General features: G+C 42.7%; 1 protein-coding gene across 13 annotated transcripts in view; it reads left to right on the forward strand.

Moving 5' to 3' along the window:
• LOC147034052 (oxysterol-binding protein-related protein 2-like) overlaps positions 1-21,970 on the forward strand; it is a 127,365-nt gene that overhangs the window by 51,556 nt on the left and 53,839 nt on the right. For 7 of the 13 annotated variants that reach the window (XM_085875790.1, XM_085875781.1, XM_085875829.1 and 4 more), the window contains 2 exons: positions 3,023-3,161; positions 19,648-19,777. In XM_085875790.1, coding sequence (XP_085731916.1) covers positions 19,668-19,777 — 110 coding nt within the window. In that variant the 5' untranslated portion in view covers positions 3,023-3,161; positions 19,648-19,667. Of the gene's footprint in view, positions 1-3,022; positions 3,162-18,310; positions 18,401-19,647; positions 19,778-21,970 lie in introns of all 13 variants that reach the window. The other 6 variants (XM_085875745.1, XM_085875737.1, XM_085875720.1 and 3 more) reach the window with 2 other exon arrangements.

The following is a 21,970-nucleotide window of genomic DNA, read 5'->3' on the forward strand; positions in this document are numbered from 1 at the left end:
ACATGTTTTAAGTGATTTCCAACCCCTGCCCTCCTAAAAAAATTTAGAGAAAAATTTTTTGCAACTTGTTTTTTCAACAAAATTTCGATTTTTTTTTTTTTTATTTTTTTTTTTATTTTTTTTTTTTTTTTTGCATTTCTACATGTTATAAGTGATTTCCAACAAAAAAAACATGCCAAAATTATAATTGTGGCTGATTTTGGAACTTCAAGTGGAACATATTGTTGTCACCCAGATTGTCTGGCTGTCTGTCAATCCGTCCGGGCGTCAACATTTATAGCTGTGAGTGCGATAACTCATAAACTGTTCGCCATATCGATTTGAAATTTGGGTCACATGTACCACATGAAAAGGAAGAACCCTATTGATTTTGGGCCTGGCCGGGCGGCCATCTTGAAAAAAAATGTTTTTTTCGCCATATTGATTTGAAATTTGAGTCACACATGTACCACCTGAAAAGGAAGAACCCTATTGATTTTGGGCATGGCCGGATCCAAGATGGCCGACTGGGGTGGCCATCTTGAAAAAAATGTTTTTTATAATAAATGGAAAACCGCTTAAATCTGATTTCAATTATTTTTGGTTACTACGTTCCTCACCCCTGGGGAACTTTTTTGAGATGACGACCAAATGGTGTCTTGTTTCCAATTCACCTCCCTCATTATCTGAAATATGTATGACCTTTTTCATTCAATGGTGGGGGAATCCCCATCTCTGATGGTTGTTATGGCTTCCAGAGAGGGGCATTGTGTTTTGTCTTGGTGGTGTTTTGCTTTTTTGAAAAAAAAAAAATTAGCAAATATAAGCAAAATGAAAACGTTTGTTTTCATTTTGAGGCAGAATTTCAATGACAAGCAATTGGCTAATAATGAGTTGGCTATACCAGGAACCATCAGCAATCTCCGATCAGTGTTTTGTTTTTTGATTTCTGTAAAGAAGGCCAGGCTTTTTTTTTTTTCTTGAGGCTTTTTTTTTCTTGCATCTGTTACTTTCTCGTGCAATCTATAACATTGCAGCAAGACTATTACTTTTTATTGACATCATTTAAGTCCAACTTCTTGTGGAGTTGGCCATAGGTGAAGTTTTAACTTGGGTTTTTCACAAATCAATTGGTGCTGATTTGGGCAGGATTTTGGAATTTAGTCGAGGTGCCGCTCATAACTCACCTACTCTTCACGAAAGGCATGTCACCAACGAATGGTTCCCATCATTCACCGACTAATGCTAGCAAACGGCTCCCCATCTTGTTCTCCATCTGATGGACGTGGCACTAATTGATGTGTCACTCTGAAAGTGAACCATAATGTCGACGGTTTATAGCTGGGCTAAGATTCATTCCCAGGCTTGACATCACAAAGGCAAGTCTGCATACATCTAAGCTATCTTGCCAGTGCAACATGTGTTTTCTGTCCGTACATTTTAATTAATTAATTTGTTTTTCTGTGAATCAGTGAATCGGGATGTCCTCTGGAGGATTCTTGGTCTTCGTGGGGTGCCACCGAAACTGATCGATCTGATGTCTGAACTCTACTCTGGTACTGAGAGTGCTGTGAAGTGTGGTGGTACCATCTCTGACTTGTTTCCAGTTGTTACTGGAGTTCGTCAGGGATGTGTACTTGCCCCCACACTTTTCAGCACTTGTATGGACTGGATTTTTGGGAGGATGTCGGAGAGATCAAGTTGCGGTGCATCGTTTGGCAATGTCAAGATCTCGGACCTTGATTTTGCAGATGATGCAGTCATCTTTGCGGAGACTTTAGACATCCTCTTGGGGGCCCTCGAGGTGCTGAATGAGGAGTCGGAGCCGTTGGGATTACGGATTTCTTGGGTCAAAACTAAGATCCAGGCTTTTGGTGACATCTTGGATGCTGCTGTCCTGTCTGTGTCTGTTTGTGGTGAGGATGTTGAGGTCGTGGATAGATTTACTTACCTTGGCAGTGATGTTAATGTCTCCGCAGGTTGTGAGCCGGAGGTCAATAGACGTCTGGGTCGGGCCTGGCGAGTCATGGATTCACTGGATCATGGGGTGTGGCGCTGCCGGTACCTGTGCGGGAGGACGAAAGTCCGAGTCTTCAGGTCCTTGGTACTTCCAGTCTTGCTCTATGGGTGTGAGACTTGGACTTTGACCAAGGATCTGAGACGGAGACTTAATTCCTTTGGTACCAGGTCTCTTCGGAGAATCCTTGGCTATCGCTGGTCGGATTTTGTGTCCAACGAGCGGTTGCTGAGAGAGACTCGGATGAGATTTGTTACCTGCATAGTCCGTGAGCGTCAGCTGCGGCTGTATGGACATGTGGCTCGTTTTCCTGACGCTGATCCTGCTCACCAGATTCTCTCAGCGAGGGAGTCTCATGAGTGGAGGAGGCCAGTGGGCCGACCACGTGCCTCATGGTTGCAGCAGGTTGACCATCATCTCAAGGAGATGGGGATGGGCCTGGCATCTGCCTGGGGGATGGCCAGACGGAGGCCCCTGGAGTACCGGCGGAAAGTGGACGCAGCGACGCGCTGTTCTGGCACATGCTCCCATACCTGACCTGAATTTGTTTTTTGGTTTGGCATTTGCTCTCGTAATTTTGCTGCTAATTTTGTGGCTTTCTTTGGTTGATATTCCTGCATGCTACAAACATTTCCCTTTCATAAGACTTCGTAGTCCTTTACACGTAGTCTTTATCTTGAACTATAGTTGAGTGTCTGCAATTGTAAACATGTATCGTCATGTCCTCTCTTCCTTAAACTTTAATTACGTTATTCAATTCTCTCCCTAGCAGAATAGCTTGGGGATTATCTATTCTTTCCAGGCTGCTCGGCTGTTTATATCCATTTTAGTGATTCTGGGCAAAGTGGACTGTTGTAAATCAGAAATCTTGTGATGGTTTATTTTCGTAGTGGTTTTATGTTTTGTTAAGACTGATGGATGCAAATGTTATCTACAACCTTTAATATTTTTTTTAGTCTCGTTTTAATTATTCACAGTTGATAGATGTTTTTGCTTACTTAAGTTGTATGTAATTGTTTCTGACAGGGAGAGGAATTCACAATTGGATACACAAACGCCGGCGCTGTGTGCGACGGCGGGCCGCAAACAAGCGTCACGGACAGCGGGCGGACTTCCCCGGGTGGCAGCGTGCACAGTGAAGATGAATTTTTTGATGCCATTTCAGGTTTGCATTGTGGCTATTCAGGAGAATTTTAAGATTCCAAACTCCTGCACAGTCTGAAAAGATGATGCAGAGGGTATCTCGCTTACCTTTGAGTTGTCTCGTCTGGGTTTGATTCTTGGCCCTCTATAAACTGTCAAATTGGTGCTTCAACAAGGTGTTGCATCACAAAAGGTGCTGTCCCTCGGATAGATGTCAAGCTCAGTGTCCCACCTGCGAGCATTAGTTGGTGGATTTGTGAAGAGAATGTGAGTTATTGCTGGCAGTCTAAACAAATTCCAAATTATTGCCGCTTGAAGTTCAATGTCGGACCTGGCTCACCGGTTGGTGAAGGTTTTTGGGCCAAAAACTTTCCCTGGTTGACCCCAAGAGAAGGTGTATATAATTGGAGCCTTTGAAAAAGTAGTTGTAGTAAAGAGCATCAATCGCTTTTGAAAAGTGGTGGGGACATGTGAGGCCGATACGACGTGTGGTCTGGGGTCCTTTGCCTGGCTCTGAAAAATTTAGGATTCTGACACACTTTATCGCTGCTTAGTCCCCGGGCACAACGGATCGTACAAAATTTTGTCGTGGTAGACCCATAAAATATTTGTCGTGGCCAGATCTTGCAACATGCCCGAAATCTATTTTGAGTGGTCACAAGGGCTAAGACGCATTAAAGATGGTTTGGCGATGGGGACGCGACAGAAAAAAAGATATATGTCGTGGGTGTGTCGCAAGTCAGTCGTGCGACAGTCGCGGGACCACTGTGAGCTGTCGTGCATTGTCGGGGGCTGTTTTTCACGTGATCAGGTCGTGGTTCACTCATGGGATGCGCGTGCGACTGTCGCAAGACTGTCGCACAACAGTCGTGCGACAGTCGTAAGATTGTTTGACTAAAATTTTTTCTTCTGGTACCCACGGCAAGATATTTATCACACGACAGTCGCAAGACATAGATACCACAAAAAATAGTCAAGCAAAAAAGGTGCATGTCCAATTTTGCCTCACGACTGCAAGTCGATGCCACGATGCTCAAAATTTCATGGGACTGTCTTGCGACGACTCCCGATGACCCACGATTTGCCCAAATTTTCTGTCGTGTCGTGGGTTCGTTGTGACCAAGCCTTTATGCTACCTTTTCTGGTAGAATTATTTTGGATCGACTTTGAGAAGATGACTATTTGTTGCCATCTAATTAATTTGATGTAATCTCCCAATAGTGACCAATTTGATATCGACAACTTTAACTCTCTGCTATGTATGCTGCACGGACTACTCTGCTGTAATCCACGACATTCAACTTACCAGGCCTCCCGGTGTACACACAGCAGTCAGCTTGTCAGTGTCAAACAAATACACGAGCAAAAAGTTGGCGTTTGATTTGAATAAAAAATGTTTTTTGTTTTTTTTGAAATCCCATTCTGAATTCAGTTGAATCAAGAGGACATCATGGGTCAGGTGTCCGATCAAAGGGGGACGTTTGGTACCCGGTCATCACTGCCAGCAGTTATAAAGTGGCAGTTGTAGTTATTTTTTATTATTTTGTCATGATGTTCATATTGTTGTTATGCTGTTATCGTCATCGTTATTACTTTTGTTACTAGAAGCGGCCTTGGAAAAAAGACACCATAGCAATGTGGAACGATGCTCAAGCTACGATCTATGGTGCTTTCCAAGGCAGAAGGCAATAAAACCTGGGAATGCCTATGCATTTTTTTCCACCCACTCAAGTCAAAAGCAACATAGGCTAAGTCACTGTGAAAATATGGTGAAGGCCTCTTACTTGTGATACATTTGAGGGTTCTGATACATCACTGGTAATACCCTTTCCCACCACCTCTGTGAGCTCAACATGGGGGCACATACCGTATTTTCCGGGGTGTAAACTGCGGCCGTGTATTAACCGCACCCGTTTTTTCACCCTCAAAAGAGATGAATATATTGATCATTTTATTTTCTGATCTACATCTAAATTGGTTTGTACATTAACTTTGTATGGAACAAAGTGATGAGGTATGTTTTTTTTTTTGTTTGTTTTTTTTTTCCCCCTAGAAAAAGGAAGAAAAGGGATTCATACCGGTATCGTACATATTTCTTGTAGATTTGTGGCCCTGAAAAGGGCCATTTGGGTTTGATGAAGCTTTTCAGCTAAACTTGAGGAAATCCTCATCTGTTTTCCTCATTGAAGACGGCACGTAACTCCTTGACAGAATCAGAGTAGAACAAGTCCCCATCGCTGTCACCATCATTTGCAGCCTCCTCCTCCAAAATGATGTCTGTGCCATCCATGTTGGAGATGCAGCATTTGCGAAATGCTCTCTTGATGATGTCCAACGGTATCTCCTCCCATACCTTGACGATCCAGCCACAGATCGGTGGTCGACCTTTCTCATCCTTCTGCTCTTGGTGTAGGTCTTCTCCCCACTCATTATCGAGTCGGACCAGCAGCGACGTAGCCCGTCCTTGAATGGCTTGTTGATGGACACATCAAGGGGCTGCGGGAGCGGTCATTCCTCCCGGGATGATGACTAGATTGGTGTTTGTCCAATGGAGCAGCGCTTTGGTGTTGTCGGTCTTGTGACAACTTTATGCATCCAGGACTAGCATGCTCAGTCAGCGGGAGAGACCGCCATCCGGCCTACTACTCCAGACTGTGCACACACAGCCCTGGACCAGTCCCTAGTCTATCCACCCCTTCTGCTATGCACGAGCAATGACGCCAGCTGGAAACTTGTCTTTGGGCATTGTCTTCCTCTTCAACACGACATACGCAGGAAGCTTGCCACCATCTGCGGTGCAGGCGATCATGACGGTGAATCGGTCCTTCTCATGACCAGTAGTGTTGATCGTCACATTGCGCACAAGCATATTTGAGGTGGGTGCTCCATTATTAGACTCTAGCTATTCTGAATTACTCTTCTTTTTATGAGACCTGGTGGTGTTCTTTTATGTTTAATGGCGTTTTCAGAGCTGTGAAGCTCTATATATGCCACTTACCTAAACTCCAGGAATCTCCGTATGTTTCCGAGGATGGCTTTATTTAATTTCCACACGGTTAATAAAACGCTGTACAAATTTTTAACCTGAACCGATTTTAAAAATGTAAACTGCGGAATTGAGCTTAACAGCAGCTCCAACTGCTAAAAAAAGGAAGTGTTCATTTTGAATATAATGGAAATTCAGCATTGATCGCTTTTAAGACTGATAGTTTTTTTTCTATACCCGTATATTAACCGCACCCCTAACGTTTACCTTTTTTGCCGATAAAAAGTGGGCTTTATAAATCAGAAAATACAGTATATGTAGAGAATTCCCATCGGCCCACCTTTGGAACGTCTGTAAGTTGGGGGTGGGGAACCAAGTCGCTCCAACCTTTTGTCTTCCGCTATAACGGATCCTTGGTCCCCCTGGCAGGTTTGGTTGAGATTGGATAACTAATGCTCAAATGCATTGACCACAGACAGACACCAAATTACGTATTTTAGTACATGTGATGTGTAACTCGAAAACCCTTCAAGTGTGTCAACTAGCTCTCAAGTTGAGCGGTATACAATATGGAGCGATTGCAGCCAAACATAGCTTCATCGGCCAAGCAAGTGCGGTCGAACATAATTATGTCCGGGCCATACAGCATTCCTGTAAATGATGTTTCCAAAAAGCAGAGAATTTAATAATCCACTCACAAAGCAATTGATCGCTCACTCAAACTTTTCATGTTATGAAGCCAATCAATTGCAATGAAAACTGCTTCATAATCCTCTGTGAGTTTACACTTTTAAAATATTTTATATTCCAAACAAAGAAGTGGGGGAGGAGAGGGGTGGTGGTGGATGGAGGTGAGGGTAGGGGTTGCTGTCCCATTCCCCTTCTCCAAAAACTTGGATCAAATTGGAAAGTTGACAGTAATGGATGTGTTCGAAGACTACATCCACAGGATGTATGGTAGAAAGTGATTGGAGAGTGTGAACACATCATGGCAGCAGATATCCTTTATCGATGCTCCAAACTCATCTTTGTATGGTTGAACAAATGACCCATCGATCCAGTGGACAAAAAACCCATTCGACGATATTACGTCTATTCCCAGTTGTGAAGATGAGGACTCGGATTCTGACCTGGACACTGTCCGACCTGGAGTGAATGTCAGGATGATATAATGGAACTGCCCGATGATAATGAATACTTTTGAATGGAACAATCAACGCGTGTGCACAGAAATGTTGCAAATGTCGAATTGTACAGTTGAAAATGAAGTGCATTTCAGCATCTCGTGGAACACCGGGTTTTTTTTGTTTGTTTGTTTTAAGACGTATTGATGCTTAAATGTTGATATTCTAGATGCTTTGTCATGTACAAAAACGTTCAATATAGCTCTATTTCAAATATGTAAAGTGAAAAAATGATATGCATTTTTCCGTAGATACATTGGCCTTGACATAAAAGCTTAATATGTTGACAAACAACCCAATATGTTGATATTGTTGCGGAAATGGCCCTTAGTGTGTTATTAAATATAGGATTAGCCCAGATCCCCCATTAAATGCATGTTTAGCCAGGTTGTTCGGTAAATGGACGCTACATGTGTGTCGGGAGGTGTAAGAGGCTGTTCATCGTTGGTACATTGGTGGTGGACCGCGAGGTTCTTCTTCTTCCGTCCTCTCTCCGGACAATAGTCCCCGTCCAGCGCTGAGAGGGGGAGTGGCCTAGAGAAGGAAGTGAAACTGAAGGGAGGAGCGAGTGGGCTTCGAGGCGAGTGAGCAAAGGAAAGGCAGGGGTGAATCTGCTGGGAGAGAAATTGAACCTGAGGGTCGAGTCTACCATCGGCCGAGAAAGAAAAGGTGGAGCTGAGAAATGACTGGGGGGAGTCCTGATCTGCTGTGTAGGAGACGGTTGTGTCTGTCTGCGATCTGCTTCGTGAAGGAGGCAGGAGAAACAACTAGAGACTGCCTGCACGTCGAGTCGGCGATCGACTTTCATTAGAAGGTCCTCGACACGTTTGTTGATCAGCCTGCTGATCCGCCTGCCGGAGACCAACACCTCGATTTGGCCTGGTCTGGTGAACAGGCCAGGCCTGGACTTGTATGCTGGACTTTGTGCGAAACCAGCTGAAACCCACCATCGATCTGACGGTCTTGTGCCGTCGACCTTACGCGGGGTCAGAACGCGCGGAGGCCACGTGCGTGGGCGGTGCGACAAAAGGACGACGAGAGCCATCTTGCCACACGGCGTGTTTGAGCTTGAGCGCTCGAATCCGTGGACATCGGCTTGTCACGAGCCACATTCGTGCCTTTGACACTTTCCTCTCGTCCACGAAACATCACCAAGTACTCTGTGTCTTGTCTGCATGCTGTCCATGTCTTGTTTGCATGTCGTCTAAGGTTTATCTCGTTAGAGTTCCCTTCGAAACCCGTAATCCGTAGCTCCCTAGTTAAGAACGGGTTATAGATTAATTATAACATTGTCGTGAATGCTTTGCTTGTGTCGTGTTCCCCGATGTCCCCAATAAATCTGGCTGATTCGTTATGAAGTTTCCGCTTTGAATTAATTTGTGCCGCTCTAAGGAATGATCCGCTCGATTTGGATATAAAAACCAAAATGGTTACAGACTGGTAGACTCCGCTCGGTCTCTGACAAAACCAGTCTGTAACCGGGGTCTATTTTCCCCAGCTGGCAAGGTACAGGTGTATTTTGGTATCGTGATTTGAGACGCGTAACCCGAGAATTGTGCCGAACCCGCCAGCGTTGTAACCCCGGAGACGGCGGTGGTTAGGGTGGCGCCGAATCTGTAATATTTTGCTGTCGAGAGTAGGGTGCGAAAACCCAAACTGGTCATGGACAGTGATTGACACACTCGTTCGATTTTTTCCCCCACCCCCGGATCCGTAACAATATTATGAGTTGAAAAGTGGCACTTCAAATCTACATCAAATTCAAATTAAGGGGTGGGTTTTCCTTCCAAACATTTATGTGCCTCCAAAATGTATGCTGGGTCAAGCATTTGTCCTCTTTCAAAAGGTCATAAAAAGACATAAAACAGAATCATACAAACATTAAACTTTGCCCCGGAGGTGACATGATCAGCAGGCAGGTCCTGCGTCGAGAGGGTATCGGCGACAGAAATATACTACTCACATAAAATCCCCTTTCAGGTGACACCCCACCTCCATCTACATCCTGACTACAAGATATTCTGCACATATTTCTCTTTTTCCGAGCAATACTAACACCCAGATTTACCGCTCCCCTTTTCACGTTGTTTCGCAAATATTTTGTCAAGTTATTAATACCATTACCCGATTTGCTTCCCTTCAACTCGCACTGTTGTTTTAAAATCCATACCTTTTATTCTCAAGCATTTTCAGAACTTACAAGACTGATAAAGATGCCAGGAATACATCGCTAAAGTATCAAATCAGGAGATCGCAAAATCAACGAAAGCTACTGTGCTTTGCTTCCCACATAGATAAATGTACTGCACTGTACTGCAGATTGGCTAGCCTGGTGTTGGCTTAAAATCCGAGGGTCCTGCGTTCGAGCCCCTGTTGGCCGTTGATTCAACACCAGGTGAGGTCATCCTTCTGAGGTTGGCGAAATGAGTACCAGTGTACTGGGGTAATAACCATTCGGGGTAACCTGCGTCAAAGTGGTGACCCGTTGGGGACTGCACTCCTTGCCAATGAAACTGCCTCAGCAGCCCTATGTGTCTTATGATGCGGACGGCATGGTTTTAAAAAATTTAATTATTATTATTACTGCAGATTGGCGAAGAGGCATTGTAAAGGTGTTACCTGAGAAATGAAATCAGATGGTTATTTGTCGAACAGATGCTGGTGAATGTGCAGTTTATGATGCCGGGTTATTAAGTTTGCCTCAGATTATAGTGCGTACTATCTATAACCAGAGAGTTGGTGTCAAAGCCACCCAATGCTCGCCTGTTTATACATTTATCGTTTTTAAAAGACTAGTCTAATAATAATTTTTTAATAAGTTTACTAGTATTTTTTTTTAATTTTTTAAATTTTTTAATAAGTTTATTTTATAATTTTTTAATAAGTTTTAAAAGACTAGTCTAATAATATTTTTTTAATTTAAGTCTAATAATAATAATAAGCATTGCAGTGAAGTCTGATCCAAATATTTTTAAAGCAATATATGTATTTGTATGTTGTAATCAGTAAAAATAGTGTGGTAGAAAAGAAATAACTTGCATCAAAAACTTTAACATTTTCACGCTCACGCTGACGCTCACGCCGGGAGTATCGCGATAGCTCTCTGTTCTTCGAACAGGCGAGCGAAAAATGCTAATGTTCATTGAAGAAGAGGTACCACCAAGTTCACTGGCTTCCAGAAGAGGTTTATTTTTATTTATATATGACTGGTAATTTATTATTATTATTATTATTATTATTATTATTATATTTTTTATCTCCATGTATGTGTATTTGAATATAATTGTCGTGAACCAAAAAAGGGTATATCATTAATAAAAAGCAAAATATAATATGTGAAGTGGCACCATTAGGAATGCATCCCCACTTATTCCATTAATTTTTTATGAGAAAAATTGCTTTGATTTACGTCGTTTCGATATTGGTCGCACATTTCAGGAACGCATCCCCGACATAGACTGTGGTCTGACAGTATGCTCGGCAGCTTGAGATTGTCGACTCGAGCTTCCGATGATCTGGGAAAGATGGCCGGTTGCATTGAAAAGGCATACGAATTAATATCTCTTAAAAAGGCTGCACAGATGGTGTTTTTCACAACATGGGAAACGTACCCAGCACGACGCCCACGCTGCACGGAACACCACGAGGCTGAAAATAGTAAAACGACAACCACGCCACATTGGGCGGGATGCGAGTGCAAGCCGAAAGCGGCGCGTTCCTTTAAACCCACTTCTGGACGAATTGTACCGACCGTGTTTCACCCCACGCAAATGATAGCAGAATCAAGCAGTGCTGGCCACGTGCGTAATGGCGGATCGGAACGGAAGATGTTGTACGGAACGTGCTCTCAAAGGCAGACACATGCGCCGCTCGTGACACTTTGTTATCATGCAGAGCGGGGCACGAATGGACACATCTTACTGTCTGTGCATGGGTTCGCCATAACATCTTCCCATCGGTCTTCGCTCACCACGACTGCAACAAATGTCGCCCGCGGATTGCAGACATCCTCCCGCACCTCCGCCTCGATGCAGTTGCTACCAGGCAGAGGCGTGCTGCGCAGTCAGGATCGCTCGGGCCGGGTGATGCATCACGGAGCAGCCATTGATCAGCGCTAGCCGGAGGCGCCCGGGCAGGCATGCGGGACCGACGCCACCCTCGGCCGGTCATCAGGGCACGGCCCGGGGGTTCTTGCAAGGCAATTCATGACGCGGAGTTCGGTGTGGGCGATTCGTATCATGTCGTGGGGTCTGAGCGAGACATTTTTACGGCTCGGGGTCACCTTGCTGGAAGTGGAATGTTGCTGCTTCCGGCCACCGAGGCCGGGCCGCGCGGGGGGCTGGGGCCAATCAGAGCTCCCGGTTTGGGTGAAGAGGCGTCGCTTCGGGGTGCCCCCCAGCACCGTGCCACGGGGGCTATAAAGGTCAGAGCGGGGCCGTTTATTCTCTCTCTGCCCTGCCTTGCCTCGTGCTGAAGCTATCTTTCGACTCCATAAGTCATCACTTTGACTACTCCTTTTTCCACCCACACGACGCTGACTCCACCCACCCACCTGTTCCTGCCTTCCACTCCGTACACTCGCTCTGGACTCCACCCTCCCAACTCAAGTCCCTCCTTCACGCCTACGGTCTCGACGCGAACTGCCCGAAGCAAGAGACGACGCGCCAGCTGTCGGGGGGGGGGGTACCGCACCACAGAGCATTCCCCCCAAACATATTGGTGGCGTGTTCGGGTACCACATATCAATTATATACAAAGGTACTGAGAGACTTAGCCTCAACTCCTCTCCTGTCTTGCTTCAATTCCTCTTCATCAGTTTTGTGTGCGTGCGCGCGCGTGTGTGCGTAAGTCAGCCTGCAGAAGATTGTTGTTATTTTCGTGTTTGCTCTGCGTCCGCTTTCATAAGTTGCTTGTTATTGTCGCACCACACCTTTCTTCCCTATCTCTGCTTGCACACCCCAATAAATCTATTGATCGTACCACATACTCTTCCTCACCTGCTTGTTAATAAATCATTATGAGAAATGTTCCCTGCTTGTTTTTGTCTTTTCCTTCATTGGTCCAGCATGGTCTGAATCCTAGCTTAGGCGGGAATTTATTCCCAACAATCCGTTCCTTTTAGCCAGTACGTCCTTGGCAGTGTTGCTCGGATGCATCCGGTCCGGTAGGGTGATCTGGTTCGGACAAGGCGTACTGAGGGCGTGTTCCCCGGTAATTAAATCACGTGATTAATTACGTAACCTGGTTAACCCATAGACGGGAGGACCCTAGGTCACGTTGAGTTATTGGCATCATGGAATTATCTGTGTGCATCGGCCTACAATTCCAGGGAGTCTGGTGGGAGCCGAGATAGCTTCCCCCCCTCCCCGCCCAGAGGTCATCTCACCCGACCCCCGGCCCGCAACAATATTTAAGTTAATTTTGTATCCCGAATGCTGCTTTAGTATTCTATAAACACTGAATCACATTCAAGATGAGCCAAAGGTGGAAGCCACAATCGGTGTTTTTTAGAATAACCAATGATGAACTTTATTTCCTGCTTAAAATAGGCAGACATTTCTCTGAAATGTGAGAAACTATCTTTCTTCAAAGGATAGAGCTACTGCAGCCACAGTCTGCATAATACGAGTAATAGTTCAGTTTCCACAAGTTGCTTTTATCATCAATAAATATAAATATATCTGTTGCAATTGAAGTTGTGAATGTCCTTGTAATTTTGATGATAAGCGTTGCACACTGTGTGCACCTGAACCTCTGGATGGATCTTTGTGCAAGTGGATATGGTAAATGGGATGCATTATTAAGATGCTGTGAGCTGCTGTTGACAATACGCTGGGCCTCTCGTGCTGCACTGGCGCACATATTGTTCTCCAGTGGTGTGCTGGTTTCACCTGTACTTCGAAATTCCCATAAAGGTAGACTGCTTTACATTGAATTTATAGTCTGTGAGTTTTGATATATTTTCGCATTTTCAACGTGTGTGTGTGTGTGTGTGTGTGTGTGTCTGTGTTGTATTTATATCTATATATATATGTATATATTTCATATTGCTATGTTGGTACAATAAGATGTAATAAGTATTCCGGGAAAATCGTAGAGAGCCAAGACGACATCGGTGCATAATGACCACGATAATTTAACCCTAATATGGCTTTCACAAAAGTAACAAGAAAAAGAGCAATCAGAGATTGCAGACCTTTTCCAGGACTTGTTTTGTGTTTTGCATTTTGTGTGGTGGTTGTGTACTGGTGTATTACGAAATTAATAAGAGACAAAACTAGAACTGCCACTATAACTGCTGGCAGTGATGATCAGGTACCAAGACGTCCCGCTTTGTTCAGACACTTAACTGACACATGACGTTTATTATTATTCAATTGAATTTAGAATGGGATTAAAATATATTCAATTCAAATCAAATGGTAGACCAAATAGGTACATTCCTGCATTGGAGTAATCAGAAGGAACCCAAACAAACAAAAAGAAAAGATGAAATCAGGAGGAACCTGGATAGGAATCGGGTTTCAGTTGCTACTCCCTGTAGTGTTCATCTTGTTTCCCCTGTGTTCCCCGCCCCTTCCCTCTCCCACCCCTCTTGTCTCCTGATTCCCTTGTTGTACATTCTGTGTGTTAGCTCTCATATGAGCCTTGACAGAGTATACAAAAAGAACACAGATTCAAATAAATAATTCTGTCTGCCAGACCATGTGTCCGATCGGATTGAAACTTAAAATATTCCCATCACTACTCGATCATAATTGTGAAGTTTCTCATCAATTGATGAAGTGGTTTAAGAGAGATAATTTTTTTTAAAAGATTTTTTGCTCAATCCAATGTGGCTGCTCGACTAAGTGACCTCAAGTATTTGTGAATACCCTGGTATCCCCAAGGTTTGGGGAACATTTCTGTGAAGTTTCCCCTTGATCTGTCCAGCCGTTCTGGAGATTTTTTTTTTAATGAGTTCTCAGGAAAATACAATGTGGTTTCCAAACCATGTGTGACATCTGAGTATATGACATGTGTGAACATTTTGTTCCTTATGGATAGGCAGTCATATGTGTAAAAAAAATAAAAAAAATAAAAAAAATAAAAACAATGTCACCCGCAGGGTGACCCGTATCTTGCCAAAAGGTGACCACGTGTGACTTCTTTAAGGTCACACTGAGGTGAACAGAGCTGCTATCCACCAGGAGCGGCTCCTTGAGGAATATCTGCCTACGAGAGATTCCGATGAGAATCGTTCTACAGAGTAACCATGAAAAAATATGCTTTTGCCTCATGACGTCATAATGTCTCAAGCTTGACATATCTAGAAAGCACTCATCAAGGTGTTCAATTTGAGGTACTACACGATATGGTTCCTAAAACTTGAAAATTTGACCTTGGGGTCAAATATGTTTAACCTTAGGCGCTAACCATGAAGGTCTAGGCCAATCGCCACCAAAAATTAATCAACTGAGCGCCAGACCATGAACTATATTCCCATGAAGTTTGAAGACTATCCGATCAAAATTACTCAAAAAATAAGGGTTTCGTCGACTCCCCTGATTTGCGACAAAGTGACCTTGACCTTTGACCTTGACCTTCAAAATTTTATGTGCTGAAAGGGACCTCTATCGGCCTCTGATATGCGAAGTTACAAAAATTTCCAATGATAACTGTGCTCTGCAGAATTTTTTATACTCGATTACAGACAAACAAACAAACAAAAAAAACATACTAGCTGACTAACATATCTTGCAAAAACTTCGTTTTGGCAAGATAATAATAATAAAAAAAAAAATTTGGCCTTGATTTGTTCAGCATTTCAGAGAAGATTTTGAAGGTTAAAAAAAAATTGAGATGGCTGCTGAACCACGTGACTGTGACATCAATTTTTTTTCTTTTTTCTGTGGACTAATTTATCCCTAGACGACTATCAATAATTTTCATACTGATCGGATGTAGTGTTCTATGAATGCAATTATGACATCATAACGAAGGCACCTATGACATCATTAAAAAAATCACACATTCCCCATGGATGGAGTACTTGCTCTGTGCCAATTTTCAATTTTTTTTTCCCTTGGTGCGGTTTCAAATATAGAGGTCCAAAGTTTTTTTTTTTTTCCTTTTTTTTTCCAACAAGGCTGTCAAACCACATGAGCTATGATTTTCATGATTATCATTAAAACATTCTCCATGAGTAGTCAGTCGCTCTGATGGTGAAATTTTTATATCAATCTGACAAGCGGATGCAGAGAAAAACGCTCATGTTCTGTGCAGACAAACAAACAAACAGATGAAATTGCTCGTTGAGCAAGGAATTGCCGGAATAACTGTCATATCTCCATGATCTCTGAAAAAACAAAAACCTGGAAATCAATTTCGTTCTTATAAGTCCATAGTGCGACTGTTTAATGAGTTGTAGCACTTAGTTTGGTCATGATCATAACTTGGAAGTCAATCGGACTTGAAATGGCGTTTTTATCGCAATTTGAAAGTTTTGACCCCACCCCTCTGACATTCGACCTCCGACTTAAGAAGGGTGTTGGTGTGACACCCCAATGAGACGTATGGTTGGATGCAGTATTGGAAGATGCACATTTTGGATTTGGTTTGAAGTTGATACGACCATTTTAGCGGACGTTATTGCGAAAATAAGAATTTCGGTTTTTCGGTGACCTTGACCTTTGACAGATTCACCCAAAACGACGTGTTTAAGTTGGACCATGGCCGACGTCTGTACCCGGTTTGGTCATGATCGTTAAAACGGTGTGGCTGCTACAGGGTAAACACACTCAAACAAACAGACAGACAGACACACAGAATGACACAGAATGACACACACAACCGACCAACATAGGATTCCGGCAATTAACAAATTGACCCAAATGCAACACCTTCTCTTCTGGTGAGGGTAATAAAATTACCATAAGTATTTTGGTAATCCATCATGTATTCAAAGAGGATGACCAGCTCACAAGGAAGGATACTTTATCATAAAGTAAAGAAAATGTTTTATTTGTGTAAATGTAAAATCAAGTGGAGAAATGTATTTGATATTTGACTTGACACTTTAATTGCTCATGGATCTATGGCTTTTGAGACAATTTGTTGAATCAGTCATTGGTGTGTGTGTGTATGTGTGTGTGTGTGTGTGTGTGTGTGTGTGTGTGTGTGTGTGTGTGTGTGTGTGTGTGTGTGTGTGTGTGTGTGTGTGTGTGTGTGTGTGTGTGTGTGTGTGTGTGTGTGTGTGTGTGTGTGTGTGTGTGTGTGTGTGTGTTATATATATATATATATATATATATATATATATATATATATATATATATACATATATATATATATATATATATATATATACACACACACGAGGTGTGTTCAAAAAGTATCCAACCTTAATTTTTCGTGGGTAAACAAATGAAGCTCAGGAGGTGTGGTTTGGTGCACGTATGTAGGCGATCCTAATTCGTATGCATGAATATTTTCTCGCCGACAGACTGCCAATGAGTGAGGAAGTGGAAGTGAGCGCCGTCGGATTTTCGTTTTTGACAATATGACAGATCACTGTGGTCTCATCGCCAGTGATCGCTGTGTTGAAGTTGGGATCGCTGTTCACAGTCTCCAGCATGTCCTGTGCGATCTCCAAACGGAGTTGCTTCTGCTCGATCGTTAGCAGCTTTGGCACGAACTTCGCTGAGATTCTCCTTAAGCCCAAATCCTCAGTCACAATGGAATGAACGGATCCAATGCTGACGCCCGCCTCGTCTGCAAGTTCTATGATCGTGATTCGACGATCCTGCATCAGCAGGGTCCTCACTTGGTCAATGACGATCTCATTTTGGGATGTTGAGGGCCTACCAGAACGTTCTTCACTTTCCACTGATGTGCGACCATCTTTGAATCGGTTGTACCACTCTTTTATCTGTGTGGTGCCCATTGCTTCATTCCTGAAGGCCTGTTGAATCTTGCGGATCGTTTCCACTTGGAAATCGCCAAGCTTTACACAAAATTTGATGCAGTAGCGTCGTTCAAGTTTTTCCGTCATTTTGTCAAAAACGAAAATCCGACGGCGCTCACTTGCACTTCCTCACTCATCAGCAGTCTGTCGGCGACTGACAGCTTCTGCAGGCGGGAAAATATTCACGCATACGAATTAGGATCGCCTACATACGTGCACCAAACCACGCCTCCCTCGCTTCATTTGTTTACGCACGAAAAATTAAGGTTGGATACTTTTTGAACACACCTCGTGTGTGTGTGTGTGTGTGTGTGTGTGTGTGTGTGTGTGTGTGTGTGTGTGTGTGTGTGTGTGTGTGTGTGTGTGTGTATAATATATATATTTTATATATATACATATATATTCAGTGGCCCGTTGGGCCACTGAATTAATACACCAGGGGGTTGACTCAGCCTGTCATCCTTCCGAGGTCGGCGAAATGAGTACCAGTGTACTGGGCCGGTGTATACCCCGGTTAAAATAGGTGTACCATATCCCTGTGTCGTAAGAGGCGACCAGGGTTGCGTCAGGAAGGGCATCTGGCGTAAAACATGTGCCAAATCGCTATGCGGATCATGTGGATGATCTGCTGTGGCGACCCCTAAAGGGAGCAGCTGAAAGAAGTAGAAGATATAGATATATATATATATATATATATATATATATATATATATATATATATATATATATATATATATATATATATATATATATATATATATATATACTGGCAGGAGTACCTGGCATTGTCCGGTGCTGTTCTAATCCTGTTGGCATTTTGAAGAAATCAGATTTTTTTTTTCTTCTATTTTTGTTATGTGGGCCGAAAACACTTCTCCAAACTCATTAAGGAATGGGGGTCAGGGATAATTTAATATTACCCTCTACAAAGGCTTGGTCTCGATATAGTGGTGTTTTGTTTTATTTCATTTTTTACATTTTTATTACGAGAAGCACCGCTCCCTATGGGAGCCGTCAAGGAGGTCATGCTGTTATATTTATGCCTGTTTTACTCCAAGAGGTCCCAGGATTACACTCCCAAGAAAATGGTTGCGATCGGTTCAGCCATTTTTGCAGTACCTGGGGACACAGGCAGACAGACAGACATAGTAAGATTTTTTTTTTTCAATTTTATTTTAAATCAGTTATTTTTATTTTTATGTTTTTTGAAAATGTTCAGTTTTGTTTTGCCTAAAACACTCCCTGGCACTCACTGATTGCTTGAAAGTTTGATGAAGATCCGTTTGGCCATTTTTCTCAGAAATGACCACACCACACCACACCACACCACACCACACCACACCACACCACACCACACCACACCACACCACACCACACCACACCACACCACACCACACCACACCACACCACACCACACCACACCACACCACACCACACCACACCACACCACACCACACCACACCACACCACACCACACCACACCACACCACACCACACCACACCACACCACACCACACCACACCACACCACACCACACCACACCACACCACACCACACCACACCACACCACATACACACACACACACGGCTCTCTTATCGTATAGATGATGTCGAAAATGTACGACATTACTTCTTTATTTGGACTAGATGTGGCCGTCTCCAAAGAAGTTGCTAAGACTATTCCTGTTATTGCCTTTCATGTTGTATGGTGGACTTTGTTTATATTATGATGTGAAGCAAAAAAAAACAACATAATTTTGACTTTCATTCTTTTCACTTAAAATATGGGGGTCCTCGGGTTTCATTCCGTCCGTCCACCCTTGAGTTTTCATCTACAGGTTAAAAGGAGGAACAGGAAAAAGCAAAATGGCAGACCCCCTGCTGGGAGTACACTTTGGCAATGGTAGAGAACACTGATTTAAAATCGTTTTGGATGGGGGGGGGGGCTGGGCTACCAATGAGAGAGCATCATTTAACACATTGCTGTTTGGGAGATATCACTTAGGCTGGCCTGCTTGGCATTGCCATTGAGCGCATGGCTCATGATGTTGGATCCCACATTCAAATCTCATGTTTGATGTCGATTGGTGTTTGCAATTTAAGTTTACACAGATCTTAAAATACTCCTTATAAAAGTGCAGCTGTGTTGATAACAAAGTTGTATTGTGACTTTGAATGAAGCTGGAGAGTCTACTGGACCACATCACATTTTTGAAGCCTTCATGCGATTTGAAATTGCAGTAAGACATTGATCGGACTTGGAATTGTATGTCCATTGGGAAAATGTAGCAATCACAAATTCGAAAACAAAATTTACAGTAAAGCCTCCAGGCAAAGATTTGTTCTGATCAGAAGATTGTGATGCTGAGCTATTAATTCTGTCATTGTGTTGCAGATATCGTGGACAGCAGTTCCATGAAGTCTGGTGAGCACAGTGTCAGTGGAACATCTTCTTCCATAATGAGCGACCGTGTGAACCATGACACAGAAGACAACACCCAGACAAATGGCATGCAAAAATACAGGTTGACATATAAGATTGAATAAATTTTAGGCCAGAACTTTTGTGCAGGCAAATAATTATATGTTGTTCTTCGAAAAGATCTGTTCAGGATAAATCTTGAATTTGAGCATTTTCTCTTGGTGAAATATATATTATTTGTATGCTCTTCAAACATGCTGTTCAAAAGCAGTTAAGTGTGATCCGATTCTGAGTTTGTTTTGAGGTGGTTTTCCACTTATTTTATTTTAGAAAAATCCACAAAAAATTAATGGATTTGGTGTGCTCTGAAACTGCCAATCAAATGTAGACAACAGGTCACATGCCTGCAATGAAAAAACACAATGCCATTTTCATTTTCTGACAAATGGAAAAGAGTTGTTGATAACCATAGTGAATTGGTGCTTTTGGGATTTGTGCAAGTAGATGACATCAGCAGGAAATTGGCAATTTGACTGAACTGCAGTGCCAGAGAAATGTACATCATTCACAAGTTCACTCTTTTGTCTTTGGAGGATGGGAACTGGTGCAGTGTTTGATAATGAGAACACTCGACTACACTTTGCACATATTGTCAATTGGTGTTGGAACAATAGTGTTGAACCCAGAAACAATTGTGATAAAGCTGAAATTATTGGGATACTGTCCAACTTATCAAACGTACACGAGTGTCCCATGTGCGGAACATGGTTAAAACAACTCATTGTCGATAATCCACTGTCAGGCATCATAGTGACCTAGTAAGGCCTCTATGAATGTTCTAATTAAGTTCTGAGACTTGTATAACAATTCCTATCCTGACTAAATTGATATCAAAGATTTCAAAGTTGCTGAGGACATGAAGTATCACCTTCTGTGCTTAGGCCATGCAAAACGAGACATAGAAAAAGCTAACGGACCTCCAAAACAGCATGTTCATTTTGCACAGTTAGTGTCTGACCTGGAGATGCTCGATATGGTGGAAACTGAAATGAATGACACATCTAACAGTTCAGCTTTGAATATGAATGACATTGAACAATCATATGTTGGTTTGCTAGAAGCCAATGGGTTCCCTTTACCGGACAATCCGCGATACAAACCATACTTAAAGCAACTGATTTTGGACAACATCGCTGATGTGCACTTCACCAGGCCTCCAGACAAAACCAAACCTGAGCAAGTACTTTCTACAAAAGCCAAAGAAACCTTGTTAGCTGGTGCGTTGGCCACCGATACAAAAGACCTAAGAGAAGATGTGAAAGTCCTTCTGAAAGCAGCTAAAATACTGAGAAGAGACATTGCAAGCGCAACCCTATGGAAATTCGAAGAAACATTTGATAATTGTGAACCACCTGCTTTGCTTCAACTTTTCTGCAAGCATGCTATCCAAGGTTTACATCAGGTTAAAACAATCAGCAGGGCCGAATCTATGAACCAAAGTGTATCTGTGCTGGCACAACATTTCGTATGTGCATACAAGTCTGATCGGCAGGTCACCTATGAAACAAAACATGAAGAAGTCGCTTTCAAACACCGCACTGAGACCCCTTACCATCAGCCAGGGATAAATGAAGACTGAAGATTGAGGTGTTACTTTCTATGACATTCACAAAATAATAATTCACTTGATATCCATTGTTAAAACTACTAAATGAAAGCCAGGCATTTAATCAGTATGACTTTTTGCATCTTCCTATTTAAACGATTTAAGAGATTGAACACTGTATTGAACAGTAATTAAAGTATTTAATTTTATTTAGATCTGTTTGTTGGTTTGTTAATTATGTATTCTTTGTGGAAAAAATACTTGTCTTTAAATAGGTAGATACTTGGTTTGTAATTACAAAATCCTATTGGCTTGGTGGTACATGCAAAGGGAGAAGGTATAGCTTACATTGTGGGTGCACGGTTGCCATTTTGGAATTTGGCATGTAGATCATACATATAACATAAATTTGATGATTCCATTAGATTCCTGGTCTCAGAAAACATATATTTAGAGACTTCATTTGTAATTGTATCACATGTATTCGCGAAGATATCGCATTATTCGTGTTCGGCGGCCATTTTGGACGCCATCTTGGATTTCATGCCCTTAGAAAGTTCAGAAAAAAATGCCACCCTAATTTTTTATAAAGCTTATGATACCTTCTTACAAAATCAAGTGAGTTTTTGCTTTTAACAAAAAAAATACACGAAATTGCAAATATGCCTACACTAAAAGGGGTTGAATACG

Source organism: Eptatretus burgeri, chromosome 1 (assembly GCF_056783735.1).
Source record: "Eptatretus burgeri isolate ZD-2024b chromosome 1, Ebu_testis_v1, whole genome shotgun sequence".
Lineage (NCBI taxonomy): Eukaryota > Metazoa > Chordata > Myxini > Myxiniformes > Myxinidae > Eptatretus > Eptatretus burgeri.